At 33.7% G+C, this 20,641-nt stretch overlaps 1 protein-coding gene across 4 annotated transcripts; it reads left to right on the plus strand.

Annotated features, from left to right (window-relative positions):
- Positions 1 to 8,793: 8,793 nt before the first annotated feature.
- On the plus strand, positions 8,794 to 20,637 carry LOC120419764 (synaptic vesicle 2-related protein). 4 transcript variants are annotated; one of them, XM_039582593.2, is made up of 7 exons: positions 8,794 to 8,952; positions 15,160 to 15,727; positions 15,787 to 15,911; positions 19,275 to 19,464; positions 19,529 to 19,600; positions 19,656 to 20,059; positions 20,119 to 20,637. In XM_039582593.2, the coding sequence occupies exons 2-7, from the start codon at positions 15,260 to 15,262 to the stop codon at positions 20,411 to 20,413; spliced, it is 1,554 nt and encodes a 517-aa protein (XP_039438527.1). In that variant the 5' UTR covers positions 8,794 to 8,952; positions 15,160 to 15,259; the 3' UTR covers positions 20,414 to 20,637. The 4 variants fall into 4 exon arrangements, with proteins under 4 accessions (XP_039438527.1, XP_052566408.1, XP_039438526.1 ...); XM_052710448.1 differs by having other exon boundaries at positions 8,948 to 9,083; XM_039582592.2 differs by lacking the exon at positions 8,794 to 8,952 and adding an exon at positions 8,961 to 9,149.
- Positions 20,638 to 20,641: the final 4 nt, after the last annotated feature.

Below are 20,641 nucleotides of genomic sequence, written 5' to 3' on the forward strand. Positions count from 1 at the left end.
TTGAATACATGATCTGCATTTTTGGATATTATGTGTAAATCATTCAATGAATTATATTTTCAGCTTGAAGCTTTTTGGTCCCAAAAATTTCAGTTTAGCAAATAAAATATTTATTTGATCTTTAAGTGTTACCAGCTATGTTTTTAAAATATCTTTATATTTTTCATAGGAAGGGAATTAATTGCCAACCACCCTTTGTTGCCAGTCGAAAAAATGGATCAAATTATTTTGGCCAATGCATTAAGAATAACATTTATTGAAAGTGATAGTATCTTGAAATTTGAAGAAATAATATTGATTAAAAGTTTAAATTATCCTACAAACTTTGGAGGAAAATTTTTCATGATTACATTTTTTACTTTCATCAGCTAATTTAAAACTGAGCAACAAAAAATAACTTTTACGCAAGACAAATTTAAACTCCAGTTGAAGTCACGTTTGATACGGTGCCTATTATTGCGCACCTCAGGGATAAGTGGCCCACTAGCCCACCAATTGCTCCGGTACACTACCAGCAGTTTAAGGTGCAATTGTGTCAGTAGTAGCTCGATGGCTGGTGCTTTCAAGACATCAACTGTGCCAGGCACCTTGTATCAACAAAGATGAGATAATAGGTTTAAGGTATAAATCCCGCCAAAATCAACAAACGCCTGATGTGTGTAAAGTAAACCGTTTTCTCTTATGTCACTTTCAAAGTGCAAAGTGCCAAGTGCGACGACTGGCGCTACTTTCGGAGGTCTTAACATGAACTGCAGTAGAAACAATTGAAGTTTTGTTCGTTGGGGTAATTTGTTTTTTAGTCAAATGTGAAAATATTTTCGCAAAATAAAAAAAAACTGAACATTCAGCTACTTAATAGTTTTAAAGAACATTTTATAAATTTATCTATATTTTTCAAAAATGCTTAAATTACCCCATCAAACCGATTGTTGACATTTTCTGTCAATTTTGATGGCCACTGTGAAAAGTACACATCAATTCAGTAAAAGTAAACATATCTGATTTGCATTTCGAGATTTAATTTTGGCGGACAGCCAAACCTAGACGAAAGAGCAATGAACGATCAAGTCAAGCCATTTTTTTGCATTTATTTTTCAAGTATAACCCGAAGCAAAAATTAACACTTTACAAGTTGACCAACACAGAAAGAGACCGTCAAAACTGCCCCGTCGACAGTCGTGTGATTTGTTGTTGCTGCAGATGTTGTTTGGACAATTGTGCAACAAACGAAACAACCGTGCGCGCGATGGCCACACGTGCGCGGTGTAGACTTTTTTCGCGTTTTTTTTTTGTCAATTTTTAATTTCTAGAGAGTTCTCCGGTGGAAGTTGAGTCAATTATAACGATGCAAAATTGATTGAAGTGAAGAGCAATAACTCATGGCAATCTATCTGAAACTAAAAACTAAAAACTAAAAACTAAAAACTAAAAACTAAAAACTAAAAACTAAAAACTAAAAACTAAAAACTAAAAACTAAAAACTAAAAACTAAAAACTAAAAACTAAAAACTAAAAACTAAAAACTAAAAACTAAAAACTAAAAACTAAAAACTAAAAACTAAAAACTAAAAACTAAAAACTAAAAACTAAAAACTAAAAACTAAAAACTAAAAACTAAAAACTAAAAACTAAAAACTAAAAACTAAAAACTAAAATCTAAAAACTAAAAACTAAAAACTAAAAACTAAAAACTAAAAACTAAAAACTAAAAACTAAAAACTAAAACTAAAAACTAAAAACTAAAAACTAAAAACTAAAAACTAAAAACTAAAAACTAAAAACTAAAAACTAAAAACTAAAAACTAAAAACTAAAAACTAAAAACTAAAAACTAAAAACTAAAAACTAAAAACTAAAAACTAAAAACTAAAAACTAAAAACTAAAAACTAAAAACTAAAAACTAAAAACTAAAAACTAAAAAACTAAAAACTAAAAACTAAAAACTAAAAACTAAAAACTAAAAACTAAAAACTAAAAACTAAAAACTAAAAACTAAAAACTAAAAACTAAAAACTAAAAACTAAAAACTAAAAACTAAAAACTAAAAACTAAAAACTAAAAACTAAAAACTAAAAACTAAAAAACTAAAAAACTAAAAACTAAAAACTAAAAACTAAAAACTAAAAACTAAAAACTAAAAACTAAAAACTAAAAACTAAAAACTAAAAACTAAAAACTAAAAACTAAAAACTAAAAACTAAAAACTAAAAACTAAAAACTAAAAACTAAAAACTAAAAACTAAAAACTAAAAACTAAAAACTAAAAAACTAAAAACTAAAAACTAAAACTAAAAACTAAAAACTAAAAACTAAAAACTAAAAACTAAAAACTAAAAAACTAAAAACTAAAAACTAAAAACTAAAAACTAAAAACTAAAAACTAAAAACTAAAATCAAAAAACTAAAAACTAAAAACTAAAAACTAAAAACTAAAAACTAAAAACTAAAAACTAAAAACTAAAAACTAAAAACTAAAAACTAAAAACTAAAAACTAAAAACTAAAAACTAAAAACTAAAAACTAAAAACTAAAAACTAAAAACTAAAAACTAAAAACTAAAAACTAAAAACTAAAAACTAAAAACTAAAAACTAAAAACAAAAAACTAAAAACTAAAAACTAAAAACTAAAAACTAAAAACTAAAAACTAAAAACTAAAAACTAAAAACTAAAAACTAAAAACTAAAAACTAAAAACTAAAAACTAAAAACTAAAAACTAAAAACTAAAAACTAAAAACTAAAAACTAAAAACTAAAAACTAAAAACTAAAAACTAAAAACTAAAAACTAAAAACTAAAAACTAAAAACTAAAAACTAAAAACTAAAATCATTTCCGCCTGAAAAAGTAACTTCAAACTTAGTGAAATGGATATTGCAGTTACTCTACCCACAAATTTGCATAAATGCAATATCGGACATCCATTAATGGCCCGCCACAAAAGCGGTAATGACGAAGCTTATATTGCACGGTGACCAGTAAAAATGGTATAATGCAGAGATTTAACCAAAAACCAAAAAAAAAAAAAACGAAGCAAAAAACAAACTCAATGCAAGAAAGACAACGCAAATGAATGATCTCTGCACGACCAGCAAAGAAAAACATGCGAAACGAGCTCAAGGTCATAAAGATATAACAATCATAAAAAAACGTGTACTACCTCAACATAATGGCCGGCGATACATCGCAAAGTACGACTACTCCCTTTTCCGCGAGAGCAATTCTTCTTCGATCGTAGCAACCTATGCGCGGACAAGCCGGCTGTCGTGACACAAAACCATTGACCTCCTTGGATGTGTTGCTCTTCCGTAGCAGGGCAAGCTATGATTACGCGACGATGTTGACTTCCGGCATGGGAAAAACCGCATGTTACGATAGGGCAGAACAGTCCTTGAAGCGAATAAGTTCATGGAACTGAACGAAGGTACTCCGCTTTTCAAGAAGTTCCACCATTAATCAAAGGAAGTTGTTGATCCCTAGAGATGGTCAAGCGAGGAGCCTTTTCGAGTTCAGAAGTGACAGATTGTCTCTATTAACACTAATCTGTACAGAAAAGCAATCCAACAACAATCTCTGTCCAACTGTTGGTGCTATCCTGTACTCACTTCAAGGGTAACAGCTGCAAAGTTGGACCAAACAGCAACAAAAAACATGCCCCGTCATCACGAGCTTTTGAGTAAGCCGTTTTTGAAGGTTCCGTTGCGCAGATTGTGACATTTTGCCGGTTTCGCTCCACCTAATGAAGAGTGGCAAACTCTTATGCTTTGTTTATGAGAAGGAGCAATTAGCAGCCACTGCTGCCTGGTCGTAGAAAAGTGTAAACCGGCAAGATCTAGATGGCCTTGGTACGGTAGTGGCTCGGACGGACGGACGAACGGACAGTGCCAGTTTACTTGCGGCAGATGACTACTAGATTGAAGTGCATTTTCGGGCATCAATTGGCAATTATCGCCATTATGACTAGGGGCATTTCGCAACACCGTAAACCTCCTTCAGCAAATAGTGCTGGGCAAAACGGTGGGCAGAGTACTTAAAAAATGGCGAACTTAGCTAAGTGCAAACGGCTGTTTGTTTATCAAATTTCAAACACGGTCTAGGTCGCGCTTGCGAAGCACTTCGTCGTGTGTTTTTTTGTTCTTTTGTCATTTTTGCGCAAATGTTTAAATTGCAATTTGTTTAAGATAATTGGGTGAATCGCAATTTGTTTTGAGGAATTTTGGCAGATTGTTTTCAAACGCTGTGAGTTTTATATCTTTTCATGGTACTTTGATTGATTGATGGACACACATTGTTGTGATGTTTAAGTTTATTGTTAATGAATCATTTATAACATTAGAAATAATGCATTCTCATTCTTGTTAACGGTTGGAATGGCAGCGTGTGAATTGAATCGATTTAATGCCTCGTTGATTTATGGACGCATTGTTGCGTGGAAATTTAGAACCGGCTCCGTGGCTTAATGGTTACGGCTTTTGCCTCACAAGCAGAAGGTTCAGGGATCAAACCCCGGTCGGTACCTTTGAAATTTGGAATCAGGAATTTGAACTTTGAATATGAACAAAAACGAAAATGAATCAGGTGGGATTCGAACTCACACCTCCGGATTGGTGGTTTGGGACGCTAAGCAGTCGGCCATCAGAAGGTTTACACTCTATCAGTGAATTGATCCGTAGTGTTGAAGCATGTTATTATCTCTTTCTCATATTAAATACGCGCTGATCCCTGATTTGCCTGAGGGGATTGGAAGTCTAAATATAGATCGAGTTTTCTTCGGATGCTTGCTTCTATGTTTCGGCGGGGCCGAACAATGCCCAGCGACCTCGGAATTGGACCGCAAGGAGCTCTGTCATTCTGAAATGGGTCGTTGGAAGCAGCGCGAGGGCTATCACCACCTAATACCCGGGACTGAGATAAGTTGTATCAGCATTCGGCATATACAAAGTCTGATACAAACTATACTTTCCCATAATTTCGCTACCGGTTAGCGGGTATTGGATTGGACCACACACACACACACACATTGTTGCGTGGAAATTTAGATATTATTTGTGCACAGTATATTTGTTTCATTTTCCGTCGATTTTTTTTCTGTTATAATTCCTGAAATTATTCCGGAAGTATAAGGCTTAAAGTTTTAGAATGCCTTCTCAACGACCAAAAAAGCCATTTGGTATCATTGGTTTACCCAATCAAGCCTCCTTACAATTTTGGCAGCTGTTCATACAAAAAAATACGTAAATATTTGAAATTTGAAACTTTTGAAACGGTCGATTTGGTGTCTTCTGCAAGTAGGTGTTGATGAGGGCTATTATTAAAAAAAATGTACTTGAAAAAAATCTTTACACTAACCTTTTTTTTACAGAAAATCAATTTTCCAAAAAAACTATGAAATTTTAATTTCGAGATTTTCTGTTACGTTTTAGGAGTCAAAACCTCGCAACTTTTAAGCCATAGAAGTGTGGACAAAAATTTTGCCGCTAAGTTATATATTTTTTTAAATTTGTAAGAATTGCAGTCAATTGAAATTTTAAAGTTTCTTATATGCTAAATTAAATTTGCAATCGCAAAAATTAAAATGTAAGTCTTAATTCATTAACTTTCACATATTTTTTTCGACATACATACAATTTTACAAATGTTTCATTCTCAACATAAAAAAATGGACAAATAATTGCTGAGATATTGGCATTAGAATATGTGTGAATGTTTGGATAAGACTTAATAAAAACTTAAATTTTCTTGTTTCTTTTTCTTTTATTCACTTTATCTCAGCAATCAGATGTCAATGTTTCTTTGAGGAATTTCAAAGAAATTTTCTGAAACTTTCGATAAAAATATTTTCAGAAATGTTCACTCATGGGCTTCTTAAAAAATAGAAAAAATGGAAATTTTTAATTGAAATGAAATTTACCCGGTTATTTGAAATGCATCGTAAATTATTCAGATTATGCCTCTGATTAATATTTTTCAACAACATTGTTCAGAATGGCAACTTTAATGCTTGTCTGATTGTATTTTTTATTCTTATCTTGTGTAAATGAATCCATGATCCACAACCAAAATTTGTCTTTAAGTACATGTAAACAGGGATGCCACATGATTTTTTAAAATGTCTGTAAAAAAGTCTGTGTATGTTTGTACATTTGTCTAAAATTCAAATATATCAATTATTAGTCATAGAAATCCATCAAAAATTGTGTTTTTAAGCATTGGAAGATTAACGAAATAAGTTTCGATTTATATTTTTACAAAATATCAATTAAATGAAGTTTTTAAAAAGTCTGTGCACCTCAAAAATTGTCTGACACAAGCTAAAAAAAATCACCTTAACAATCCAACTTCTCGCGCTTTTTTACTTGAAAAACTATTTCATGATATCTTGGATTCGGACCGGAATGACTCTTGAGTTAGGTGGTCCATAATCAAAAATAAAATAAAAAAATCATGAAAACTCCAAGTTTTCAAAAAAGGGAGTAATTTCTCGACAACTATGAAATATTTTTTTCTTGCACAACCCTCTTTGAAACATTAAATGATAACAATTCAATTTTCATCCAATTTGGTCGCGGTAAACAAAATCTTTGAAAAATCTCAATTGTGATTTTGGCCGATGATATCATTTGACAAAAAAATTCATTAAAAAGGTTACCAAAATTATTTTTTTCCATTCCATAATGAAGTAATTTTGTTGCCCAACAAATAAGCAAGATCTATTCCCAGTTGTGAATACATCACAAATTTAAATTCTCTTGAATAACGTGAAATTTTCAGATGGATTAAAATTTAAATAATAAAATAAATAAGTTCTCTCATTATTTTTTTTGTAAATTCAAAACATTGGTGCCAAAATGTAAAGAAAATGTATACCCCTTGAATTTCGGCAATTCCCAGGACACTCTTATTTGAAATCAACATTTTTTTTATTGAATTTTTGACCCTCAAATAAAAGAAACTGCAATTTTTAAGATAAATTCATATTCAAAAAAATAAACATTTTTATAAAGAACTTTTTGTTTGGGTAAGATTTCTATTATTCCATAAAACATTGTTGTCAATAAATCAAAACTTTGTAGCCTTCTTTTCTATGGCCCTAAAGTCGCGTATTTTTGTTTTTCAAAACAGATAAGGCAAATGTTTTTTGAAGTTTATTTCCCTCCACTCTGAGCAATGTCAGGGGGGGGGGTGCATGGTTTGAAAATTTTAATGAAAAAAGTGTTTTAAAATGCATTATATTATTATTGTGTTTTAAAATACATTATATTATTATGTTTTGCCATCATTAGTTTCCAAAATATCTGAGTATTGCCGAAAATTTTATTTTTAGCGAAAAATAAAATTTTTGCGGTGCTTTACATTGGAATTTCATAAAAATTCAAAACATTTTTAATCAATCCTAAACATGCTACATATGATTTTCAATGCAGATAAATGCATTTTAGATTATTTTCCAATGCAGAAATAGTAGTTCATGCAACAAGTTGCAAAAATAGGATTTTTTCAGCACGAGTCGTACATTTATCCAACGAGGTTCACCGAGTTCGATAAATACGAAGAGTGCTGAAAAAATCAAGTATTGCAACGAATTCCATACAACATTTTTTTGCAATTCCAAAAAACACACACTGAGTGAAGTTTTATGTCAAATTTTCATGTATTTTGTCAATAAATCGTTTAAATCAAAAAAATGTTTAAAAGTGTTACTTTTCGAAACAAGTGCTGAAAAGTTCAACTTTTCAGCACCCATTTGAGTGCTGAAAAGTATAACTTTTCAGCATTGATTTTAAAAAGTGTTGCTATTCGATTCTGTTATTTTTGGTACAGAAAAGTAGGCTATTTCGTCGTTCAAGAATGACAGGAAAAGTAAGTAGTTTCACGACGGAATTGCAAAAAAGTCATTTTAGAAATTTTGAAGTTTTTTGGAAAAATATTTTTTTTGCTCCCTGATTTTTCAGACCAATTTTTAAGGGGGGTGGGGCGACATAAACTTTGAAAAATATTTGCAACGGCCTAACAGAATTTTAATAAAATAAAAATATAAATTTAAATCTTATAGCTTTTTTTAACATTTCCAATGTATTTATTTATTTTCGAATATTCCTCTCTTTGCTGAAAAAAACCATATCAATCAGAAAATTTCATCAGAAGATAAATATTTTTGAATATTTAGGGGAAATTCTCGTATGTTTGGCACTCTCTCCTAATTCCATACCATTTTCTGATTTTCACTATTTAAACAACTTATTTTTGTGAAACTGTTGATAGAAACTGGCTTCCTAACCTCCCATTGAGCTAATTATCACTCGATTTTAGTTCAAAAAGCTTTTTATGACCAGTAATTGGAGGAAAAAATGGTTTTGGATCAAAAATAAATGAGAAAAAAGACTTTGAATTTTTCAAAAATATTTAGGCAAGGCCGAATGGTTGAGTCTGCGCAGAAATCTTCATTGATCAGTGTTATTAGAGGCGCAAATGAAAATTTTGTGTCGGAACGTGCAATTAAATTTGCATTTTCCTTATTGTAAAAAAAAATTAAACCATAAAGCATCATCTCCCATCCAACGAATCACCCTGTGCCACGACGATCACATCGCGATCTTACCTTCAACTTACCTGAGCCGAAGCGATGTTTTCGTGTCTTCCATTCCAGCTCGCTTCCACAAGACATTCATCGCCTTCCATTGACGTCTTCCACCGTGATTCGCGATTCCCGAGAGTTACCTCTCTGTCTCTCCCTCTGTTTCTCAATAAGACTGTCATGCTGGTTGTGGCCTTGCCTGTCTTGGCACAAACAGTCTTGTTTCAACATTTCGAGCGGGCGCAGCACATTCCAGTGAGCATTTATCACACCTGAGAGAGAGGGAGAGATCACGCGAGAGAGGGAACAAGGAGCGAGATGTGGATGTTTGCTTTCTCTTTTGCACCTTCACAGTATCGTCGTTTTCTCCGATCGTAAGGTATTGTTGGGGTGATCCTCGCGCGTGCTTGATCTCGATCGATCACCTTTTTTTTGGAGATCGAAGTTCTAATTGGTAAACAGAACAGGATGTCGTCGTGAGAATTTTGGCAGCGAGTGGAATGCTAACGAGTGAGAGATTATCGGCAAGTGATCGCGAGTGATCGTCGGGTTGTTGCGAGCGGTTCGTTAGAAATGGTAGACATCTTGGGCACTTTCTATAACTGTACTGTGATCGCGGGGTTTTTGCTTGTTTCGTTTGAAGAACTCTGTAAGAAGGCTTGAAGATGTTTTTGTTAATCGATGTTTAGATCCAGATCAAGCAAGATTAATAGCACGATCATCAGAAGAAAGATCGCTCTCATGAGGTGAAACGACCACCGAAAAAAAAGTAGTACCGTTTTCTCGTGAGAAAAAGTGCGGTGAAAACTGTGGTGTGCACTGTTTTGCCACCTCGCAAACAGGGGGTGGTGGATCGGATATCGGAAGCAGACAGAGTACGAAATTGCTCATCGAATTTCCAATTCGAAAACACGAATCGATATCACATTCATATCTTGCAAATATGCAGACACGCTCGAATGGTTCAAACACGGACGACAACAACGAAATTGCAGTGCACTGACTGGTCTTAATGGCTAATTGAGAGAGTTTGAAGACGACGACGACGCAGTGTCGGCTGGCGGTGTCTCATTTTCCTTACACAAAAACACAATGAAATACGGCTGAGGTTTGCCACAGTGAAGACATAAATTGCAGGGCACCGTGAATGGGCGCTTATTGTTCATTATTTTGAATCGAAGAATACGGAAAAGACATCAAAATATTCTTATATTTATGAAAAATAAAATTGTTTCTAATTGTATGACTGTTTTTAAGGAACATTTGTAAAATACTGTAAACCAGGTTTAAATTATAGGCAGAAATGTTCAGTTCAAAACTGAAAAAAAATAGATGAAATCACGAAATAAAAAAAGTCCAGAAATTTTTGTTGAACAAATTTAAAATAAGTGAGGGCAAAATGTTATTCATGCTTCAATGTTGGTAATGATGGTAATCAAAACTAGTATTTTTATTTAAAATCTTTCGAATTTCCAGCAAACTTGTATATTATTATTCACTTCAAATTAATTTATACTATCAAAATAAAATTAATAATCTAACAAGCATTTCAATTTATTTTTTAAAATACTAATGGTTCATTTACTGTAATCAATTCAATTTGCACTAATCAAAGTGGCAAAACTAAAAAAACATCATTTAAAAAACTTCTTTGGGTAATTCTCTACCAACTCACACGAAATCGGGAAAAGTTGCCCCGACCCCTCTTCGATTTGCGTGAAACTTTGTCCTAAGGGGTAACTTTTGTCCCTGATCACGAATCCGAGGTCCGTTTTTTGATATCTCGTGACGGAGGGGCGGTACGACCCCTTCCATTTTTGAACATGCGAAAAAAGAGGTGTTTTTCAATAATTTGCAGCCTGAAACGGTGATGAGATAGAAATTTGGCATCAAAGGGACTTTTATGTAAAATTAGACGCCCGATTTGATGGCGTACTCAGAATTCCGAAAAAACGTATTTTTCATCGAAAAAAACAATAAAAAAGTTTTAAAAATTCTCCCATTTTCCGTTACTCGACTGTACAAAATTTTGGAACATGTCATTTTATGGGAAATTTAATGTACTTTTCGAATCTACATTGACCCAGAAGGGTCATTTTTTCATTTAGAACAAAATTTTTCATTTTAAAATTTCGTGTTTTTTCTAACTTTGCACGGTCATTTTTTAAGAGTGTAACAATGTTCTACAAAGTTGTACAAAGTTGAGCAGACAATTACAAAAATGTTGATATATTTATATAAGGGGTTTGCTTATAAACATCACGAGTTATCGTGATTTTACGAAAAAAAGTTTTGAAAAAGTTACTTTTTGCGTTTCTCTTTGTTTCGTCGTCCGTGTCTGTCGCGGGTGACCATGAACGGCCATGATCGATGACGACCAACTTTTTTAAAACTTTTTTTCGTAAAATCGTGATAACTTGTGATGTTTATAAGCAAACCCCTTATGTATATATATCAAAATTTTTGTAATTGTCTGCTCTACAACTTTGTAGAACATTGTTACACTCTAAAAAATAACCCTGCATAGTTAGAAAAAACACGAAATTTTAAAATGAAAAATTTTGTTCTAAATGAAAAAATGACCCTTCTGGGACAATGTAGATTCGAAAAGTACATTAAATTTCCCATAAAATGACATGTTCCAAAATTTTTTACAGTCGAGTAACGGAAAATGGGAGAATTTTTAAAACTTTTTTAGTGTTTTTTTCGATGAAAAATACGTTTTTTCGGAATTCTGATTACGCCATCAAATCGGGCGTCTAATTTTACATAAAAGTCCCTTTGACACCAAATTTCTATCTCATCACCGTTTCAGGCTGCAAATTATTGAAAAACACCTCTTTTTTCGCATGTGCAAAAATGGAAGGGGTCGTACCGCCCCTCCGTCACGAGATATCAAAAAACGGACCTCGGATTCGTGATCAGGGACAAAAGTTACCCCTTAGGACAAAGTTTCACGCAAATCGAAGAGGGGTCGGGGCAACTGCTGTGTGAGTTGGCGGAGAATTACCCCTTTGAAAAAGTGTTCTTTGACTTTGTGTGGCCTATATCAGTACATTTTATAAAAATAAAATAAAAATTACTTGAGAGATTATTTAAAAATCCGTAAATGTCACCCCGGTTTGCGGTTATCCAATCCAGATCAGCCATAAAAGAAACAAATTCGAGGATATTTTCTGAATAGCTGAAATATTTACAGAAAGAAAAGAGAAGTAAATTAAATACTAACTTAACTAAATAACTAAATAAAAAAAAAGCCTGTAATTTATATTGCAATTATTTGTAGACCAAAAGTAAACTAACTTAAAGGCTACTTAACGGGCTACTTTAAATTGTATTTAAAGTTTTTGTACACAGAAAAAAAAATGATGGTAATATTCATCAGGAAATGGTGACAGATTTTGTGGCAAAATAAATGATAAATTTTACCCCAGAAAAAGATGAATTTTCATCAGTTTTTGATGAATATTCATCAGGTTCACATTTTTACACATTTTTTATGTAATATTACACAAATAAAGAGGTAATATTCAACCTACCAAATTTTCAACATTCCAAAATTCAACTTTTTTTTTCTGTGTAGTTTTTGTTTGAAAAAGTGTTCTTTGACTTTGTGTGGCCTATATCAGTACATTTTATAAAAATAAAAAAATACTTGAGAGATTATTTGAAATCCCGTAAATGTCACCCCGGTTTGCGGTTATCCAATCCAGATCAAGAAAAGAAACAAATTCGAGAATATTTTCTGAATAGCTGAAACACAGAGAAAAAAAAGGTTGAATATTACCTCTTTTTTGAGTAATATTACATAAAAAATGTGTAAAAATGTGAACCTGATGAATATTCATCATTTTCTGGGGTAAATTTAATATTTTTTTTGACACAAAATCTGTCACCATTTCCTGATGAATATTACCATTTTTTTCTGTGTATTTACAGAAAGAAAAGAGAACTAAATTAAATACTAAATTAACTAAATAACTAAATAAAAAATGAAGCCTATATGTTATATTACAATTATTTGTAGACCAAAAGTAAACTAACTTAAATGCTACTTAAAGGGCTACTTTAAATTGTATTTAAAGTTTTTGTACCTCAATTCCAGAAAAGGTCGATGGGAAGGGGGATAGTTCAAATAACTGTTAAATAAGCTGTCACAAATTATTGAATTTATTAGTAAGCTTTAATTTCTTTCTAAATATTACGTCTTTTTCAATTTTTGATCTCTAAATTTAAAATTTGTAAAAATGTTAAAACCACATAAATAAACGTTACGGATTTTTTCCCCTAACTGTTATCAATCAATTTTTCAAGTTTGCTCAATTTCAAAAAGTGCCTAGCGGATTTTTTTGAGGAGGGTGAGACAAAAACAAAATTTCTGTGACCAAACTAAAACAGAAAAAAATCAAATTATTCGATCTACAGCATTGCCTTGACGTTCTCGATTGCGAGATTCCTACTCGAAACTAGGTGTCCGAAGGCTTGATTGTTTAGGCAATTGCAAACCTCTTTTCACACCTTAGCTTCCATCCACCCCGGGATTCGAACTGACGACCTTTGGATTGTTAGTCCAACTGCCAATCAGCGACTCCACCGAGGCAGGACCCAGGAAGACGACACCTACACCTGGATTGAGCTAACGACCTAACCTTCTAGGTTAGACCGGGGCCAACATTTACTTCCCCATCCGACGGAAGGCGTGGTCAGACAAATCTCGTCTCGAAAAATGCCACCGGGACCGTCTGGGATCGAATCCAAGCCGACTGGGTGATAGGCAACCACGCTTACCCCTACACCACGGTTCCAAAACAGAAATCATGTCTTTTTAATCATTTTCAAAGTGTTGTGACTTTTTATTCATGATAAAGTCTTGATACAATATGAAGTGTTTTTTTAAGTCGACAAAACACTGATAAAGTACACAGTAAAAAATGGTGTAAATTTGGAAGGTTGAATATTACCTCTTTTATGATATAATTTTACTTCAATTTATACTGAAAAAATGACATTTCAACAGAAAAGTGGTTCCCAGATATAATATTACCATGATTTTTTTTACTGTGTATGCAAGAACACCTCGTTTCATTATTTACAGAATAAAATCAATTTCTAAATCTTTTTAAAAATGTTTCACATTTTTACGTATTTACTAGAAAATTAAAGGTATTGATCATAAAAGCAGCAATTGCATTTGAAAAGAGCATAAACCGAAAAAAAGATCTTCGATCGGTTTCAATATATTTCTGGAGGATCATTGCCCAAAATTATTAGACCTGAATTTTTTGCTTAGCCACTAGGGTCACCTATACCGTGCTTGGGTGATCCCAAAAATTGTCATTTTCGTCAATTTTTGCAAAATCCCTTTTTTCAAAAAATCATAACTCCACGTCGTTTTGACCAATTTTTGGACGCAAATAAAAGGTTATTGTTGGCCTTTTAAAAATAGTTTCGAGTCTCAAAAACCAAGCCTAACATTTGAAAAAGACGAATGAAAACATGAAATGGCGTTTTGACCGTTTCTTGACTGAAAAGCTTGTGTCTGAAAATGTTTTTATCGGATTCCTCGTGTGAAATTTTACATAACAAAACTAAAAATAGGAGTGTCGACCGTACGATTTTTTGATGAATTTATTATAATTGGTATGACATGTAAATCGGTCAAAATGGCACAGAGCCATGATTTTTTTTGAAAAAAGTGTTTTTTTTTTGTTTCGAAAATTGACGAAAATTACAATTTCTGAGACCACGTTAGCACGGCATAGGTTACTCTAATGGCTAAACAAAAACAAAATTTGGAACTAATCAATTTGGCCAAGGAACTCCCAGAAATATTTTGAGCATGATTGGAGAACATTTTTTCGGTTTATGCATGCTCATTGCAAACAGAATTGCTGAATGATTTAAAGTTAATAAAATGTTAAAACAGGTTTTGACCATTTTATTTACTGTAATATTTGTGTTATTACGTGGAGCATATTTGCAAATAGATTTGTAGAATATTAATGTTTTTCATTGAACAATATTGGGCTTAATTCCATTCAAAAACAAACAAAAATCTTTGTATTGTAATGGAAACGCCACAAAATATCCTTCTTGGTAAAATTGATCAAGTATTTTCAAAATAGTGATTTAAGTGGGTTTTATTTTGCAAATTCCAATTCATTCGATGTACAAATTTTCCAATTCGTGCTTAGAAATGTCACAAACGAAATTCTACATTTCTCCAAAGATGCACGATTACACCAATTTACGGTACTTCTTCAAACATTATTGCATCGATTGTTCCGCTCGCACGTTCCCTTTCGTTAACAGCGAAAAAATAAGTTCGCGTGCGTCTCAACTCGCCTTACCATCCTTAACTAATTAGTCCCCAAGTGTCGCGTGTGTAAAAAGTGTGGGTGTGTGGGTTGAGAAACTTGGCAAGCACACAACAGAAATGAAAAACACAAACCACTTTTCGTGACCCCGTCAAACGACGATTGCTCCAGAGAGTGGAGAGCTCAACGGTGGCACAAGACAGTAACCTCGATTTTCTTTTCTTCTTTCCTCATTGTGTGCATCTTTCTTCGTGAAATGGTCCGCGCAGTATTAGATGTTACCATAGAGCGACTTGAACACAACTTGACCGTCTAAATCAACCGGGGGCTAATTACGGGGGAAAAGTTGGACTAGCTAGGCGGGCAATAATGAAGCCACGTCGCGGGGGAGCCTCCCGGGGCTACGAGGAGATGGACGGTGCCAATGTTCCGACGTATGGGGGAACCCGAAACGGAACCAGTTCCGGCGGACCACCCAGCAACGATCCATCCAGCCCGATAAACAACAACAACAACAGCGTCGTTGGTGGCGGAGTTCCGCCGGAGTTTGAACTGGCCTCGGTGTCGGTGGTTCCGGACGATACCTTCACCGTAACGCAGGCCGTCAATGCCCTCGGCTTCGGGTGGTTCCAGGTGAAGCTGTCGCTGTGCGTTGGGCTCTGCTGGATGGCCGATTCGATGGAGATGACCATCCTGAGTGTGCTTGGGCCGGCGTTGCACTGTGATTGGGGCATTACGAGGTATCAACAGGCGCTCGTCACGACGGTGGTGTTCCTCGGGATGATGCTGAGTTCGACGTTTTGGGGGCATTTGAGCGATCGGTACGGGAGGAAGCCGGTTAGTTTGGTGATGATTTGTTGAGTTTTTGGGCTTTTATTATGAGAGTCTTGTTGTAGGCATTGACGTTATGTGGAGTTTTGCTGTTTTTGTACGGACTGTTGAGTTCGGTCGCACCCAGTTTTGGATGGCTGCTGCTGCTGAGAGGATTGGTTGGATTTGCAATCGGCTGTGTACCACAATCGTGAGTATCTTGAAGTTAATACTATTTGTGTATTTCTTTATTGATGTTTTTGGTAATCCAAAAACATTTTTTTCTGCACACAAAAAATCATAATTTCAAAGGCACTAATAGTAAAATATTTATTTTATTTATAAATTTTTAAGATCTTTTACCTTAAAACATATTATTAAGTAAAACATAAAATATCTCTAAAAATCATTTGAAGATAAATGAAAACTGATAGAAAATAAATGCCAGCTTGAAATGTGATCCCAACGCAGTAGGGCTGGCCATTTGTGCAATACTTTTTCGGGTGTTCTCGGATGTACTGCAATCAATAATAATGACAAGAATTGGGACGTAATCTAATCACACGACTTTCCAGCACTGGCACTGGACTGGCTGCGTTTGTGTTGGATTAAGTTAGATTAGATTTTCGAAACATATTTCAACCATAAACATTAACAAAAATATTGAAATTTACTAAGGCTGGTACAAATTTTATTTAAAGTTTTTGGCCCCCCTCCCCTTCAAAGAAGGCCTGAAAAATCAGGGGGCAAATAAATATTTTTTCAAAAAACTTCAATATTTTTATCAAAATTTAAATGCAATTAGTTAAAATCAATTTAAAATGAATTCCCCTGCGTTTAGAATCATTTTTAGCATGTTTGGGTTGATTTAAAAAAAAATTGAATTTTTGAAAATTTTCGATGTCTACTATCGCTAAATTTTTTTTTCGCTAAAATTTTTGTTTTCGTCAAATTTTTCATTTTTTGAAAACTTCTATTGCAAAACAACTGAACTAGTGTAAAATACATTTTAAAACACTTTTCCATGCAAATGTTGAAACTATGGCATGTTATTTAAAAAAAATTTTTTTTTATTTTTTTGCCCCCCGCCCCCCTCGACTCCGCCCAGAGCCGAGGGACAAAAACTTTTAAAAATATTTGCATCGGCCTAATTACAGTTTAAAAAAAAATCAAAGACAGAAATCAAATCAAGGGGCGAAAACATAATTGTCAGAACTTGATTACCTAATCATAAATCTATATCAGAAGTAAACAGTTTTTAACAAAAATTCTTAGGTCTATTCTTAACGGTGCTGATTAACCAGACATGGAATATTGTAGTTTCTCATAAAGTATGGACATTTATGTAACAATTTTTTAATTACTCCTGAAGCATTTTTTAAAATAGGATTCACATCAAAGTTAGACTAAGTTCCACTATTTAATTGTTTTAATATTGTGTCCAATGATTCAACAAATAGGAAGCAAAAATAATAGAAAAGATTTATATGTTGTATAATTTGCATTAAATTCATCACTTTAAATTTTATGGGAATTAAAATTTTGATTTATTTTAGTTTTTTTTAAATAAATTAAAGGTGTAAGTCATTTAATTCTTTGCTAAGAAGATGAAAATAAACATAAATTTAAAATAATAAAACAATATTTTTAACATTTCAAGCTAAAATTGATAAAAAAATGTCAATGTATCAATACTTGACCAAATGAAGGATAAAATATATAAACAGGAATTTATTTTTTTACAATCAATTGCACGTGTTTTTCACAAAATTAGTCAATTAATAATCATTATTTTGGTTACTTGACAGCTTAAAAAAATAAAATGGAATTAAAACTTGTTGATTTCTTTTTTTTTTCATAGAAAAAGCCAATTCTAAAAAGTGAAAGAGAAAAACATAGCATTAAGGAAAGGTTTTTTTTAAGGAAAATATTGTTGTGCTTAAAAAAATATGTTTTTTGCATTCTTCGATTATTACTTAGTGTCACAAAATTAATTGTGTAAATTTTCCTCATTATATATGCTTAGTAAAATTTAGAAAAGAAATTTTACATGAAATAACACAAAAAGAGTTAAATTAAATCTTTACCAATCTTACAGAAACTTACCGAAAAATCGTATATTTTCTGATTCTACAGGAAATTATCACTTAAAGCAGCTTAATTAAATTTATACTAGCAAAAAAGTTGGCTATTTCTGAAAATAATATTGCAAAAATGAGCAGAAACCATCTAGCAAAATGCCATGTGTTCACTTTTGGTACCGTGTAGTGAACTCCGAAATTTTTATCGCCATCATTCATATAAATTTTATAATCATCATCAATATTACGCGGTTTTCCTAATCAATAGATCAACAGAAGTTATATTACCTTGAATTTAAATAAGTTGAGTACAAAATATGAATCACTTTAACGAAAATATGAACAAAATGTTGCCGCAATTCATAACGTAATGTAATGTTTGAAGAAGATTATATTTCAAAAAATGTGTCAAATAATCTGCAAAAAAAATTAAACTGAATTACAGAAATCAATGTAAGAAACATTGACACAATCATGCAACTTGAAATTAATTCGGTGAATAAAATTAGATCCTTAAATCTGAAATAAAGATGGCATAAGTAGAAATTACTTTATACCATGAAAGGGTTCCAAATAGACTCATCTAATGATAAGCCTTGATTATAAAGAAATTTGCAAAAAAAATAGTTGTGGAAAATAATGTATGTAATAATTCATTAAATAAGATTCAAAAGAAATACTAAATATGTAGATCTATTCAATACATCATTTTGATATTTCATAATTTTATTATTTTAGAAGGTTCGACCTTTTATGGACATACCGTAAACCGGGGTATCATTGATAGCAGGGGTGACATTGTCAGGCGGAAGTTTTTTTTTTGACAATTATAATAAAATATTCGAATGAACAGGTATTGAATCATACTGTGCTTGGCAAGAAAGCGTTTAAAATTCCTCAAGAATCAGTTTTCAAATAAGTTTTAATAAAACTTTACGATAAAATTTATTAGCATGAGCATGACAAAATTTTACGAAAAAATTATGAATATCAATTTACACTTATAACGTTGATAGTTTTCAAGTTAGATTTGAAAAATATGTTTAACTTTGCAGACATTTTCAGTAGAACACGTTTCTTGGCAAATTTAAAAAAATGTGACTCATGTTACGAAATTGTCAAAGTGGCAATAATAATTGATTTTTTTATGATAAAAGTTATTCCTACTAAATTTTGATTGAGCTTATCAATTGATACAATTGAAGTAACCTTACTAATGGTCCATTTGACACAAAAAATATGTTTACACACTTTTAAGCTGAAATTTGTACGAAAGTAAATGTGAATGAATAAAATGTTCAACCCAACTATTGTTCACTATTAAAAAAAAAAACTTTGAAAACGCGCATGGATATTTTGTGTTTTGTTTTAAAACTGTAAATTTTGAAACAAGCCTTACCGGCTGAATAATATCTGAAAAAGTAATTGAACTCCTAGCAATGTCACCCCGGTTTACGGTGATTATCATTTTTTTTTGTTTTTTCTCCTTCCAGCGTAACACTGTACGCCGAATTCCTCCCAACCAAGCAGCGCGCCAAATGCGTTGTCCTGCTGGACTGTTTCTGGGCGCTCGGTGCCTGCTTCGAGGTTGCCCTAGCCCTAGCCGTCGGTCCCAATCTAGGGTGGCGTTGGCTTCTGGGCCTCTCAGCGGCACCGCTGTTCGCCTTTGCCGTCATTACTCCGGTAACTAGATTGAATTGATTGGCATGTTTTTCAGAGGTTTTTCAAATATTTCTGCTTTTTGCAGTGGTTACCAGAATCTGCACGCTACCACGTGACCAGCGGTCAAAGTGACAAGGCGTTGACCACCCTTGAGCAGGTTTGTGGCTCCTTTGATGATGTTGTAGAAATGGTAAAAAATGAGTCATTTTTAGATCGCTAAAGATAACAAGCGACCGATGCTTCTCGGTCGCCTGGTGGTGGAAGGTCCCAGCGGATCTCGCGGCAGTTTCAAAGCACTGCTGGGAAGTTCGCTACGCAGGACCACCCTGCTTTTATGGTTCATATGGATGTCGTGCGCCTTCTGCTACTACGGGTTGGTCCTGATGTCGACGGAGCTGTTTGGAGGCAAGAACAAAACCATAACGCCGGAAACGGAGAACGACTGCCACCCGTTGGCCACCACCGACTACATGGACCTGCTGTGGACGACGCTGGCGGAATTTCCGGGCATTTTCGCGACGATCTACGTGATTGAAAAGTTCGGGCGGAAAAAGACGATGGCGTTGCAGTTTTTGTTCTACGCTGGCTGCGTCCTGCTGATCACCGTTACCGAAGTGTAAGTTGGTTGGTGTCTTTGCTGTTTTGACGTTTCTCACGATTCTAACGTTATTTCAGACGCGTCTTCCTGACGATCATCCTGTTCATGGCACGTGGCGTCATCGCCGGCCTCTTCCAGGCCGCCTACGTTTACACGCCGGAAGTGTACCCAACGGCACTGCGTTCCGTTGGAGTGGGAGGATGTTCGGCGCTGGCACGGTTGGGCGCCATGGCGACGCCCTACATCGCGCAGGTTCTCTTTCAGACGTCGATCTGGAGTGCGGTGTCGGTGTACGGATTTTTTGCGGTTTGCGCCAGTGTGGCCTGCATGCTGCTGCCGTACGAGACACGGGGAACCGATATGGGGCAGTAGGAGAGGGGTGCGGACGCGATGCCCCAAAACACCAACACAAAGATACCTCTTCGATGGGATTCACTCACGCACACTTAGAAGATAATGCGATTGTTATTCTTTAATACAGATAAGATTTTTGTTTGCTTTTGTTGACCGAAGATTCAAGTTTTTTTTGTACGTTTTTAGTAGTGTGTACAGAATATATACAAGTATTTATTTATATTAAATATTGTCCTATTTAATTTT

This window comes from Culex pipiens, chromosome 3, assembly GCF_016801865.2.
Source record: "Culex pipiens pallens isolate TS chromosome 3, TS_CPP_V2, whole genome shotgun sequence".
Taxonomy (NCBI): Eukaryota; Metazoa; Arthropoda; class Insecta; order Diptera; family Culicidae; genus Culex; species Culex pipiens.

What these genes read in the sequence shown, in the direction of transcription:
- LOC120419764 (XM_039582593.2), top strand. Translation starts at nt 15,260, where the DNA reads ATGAAGCCACGTCGCGGGGGAGCCTCCCGGGGCTACGAGGAGATGGAC. An exon ending in CCTTTGCCGTCATTACTCCG is followed by an intron (nt 19,465 to 19,528) that starts GTAACTAGATTG and finishes TGCTTTTTGCAG; the next exon opens with TGGTTACCAGAATCTGCACG. An exon ending in CGTTGACCACCCTTGAGCAG is followed by an intron (nt 19,601 to 19,655) that starts GTTTGTGGCTCC and finishes AGTCATTTTTAG; the next exon opens with ATCGCTAAAGATAACAAGCG.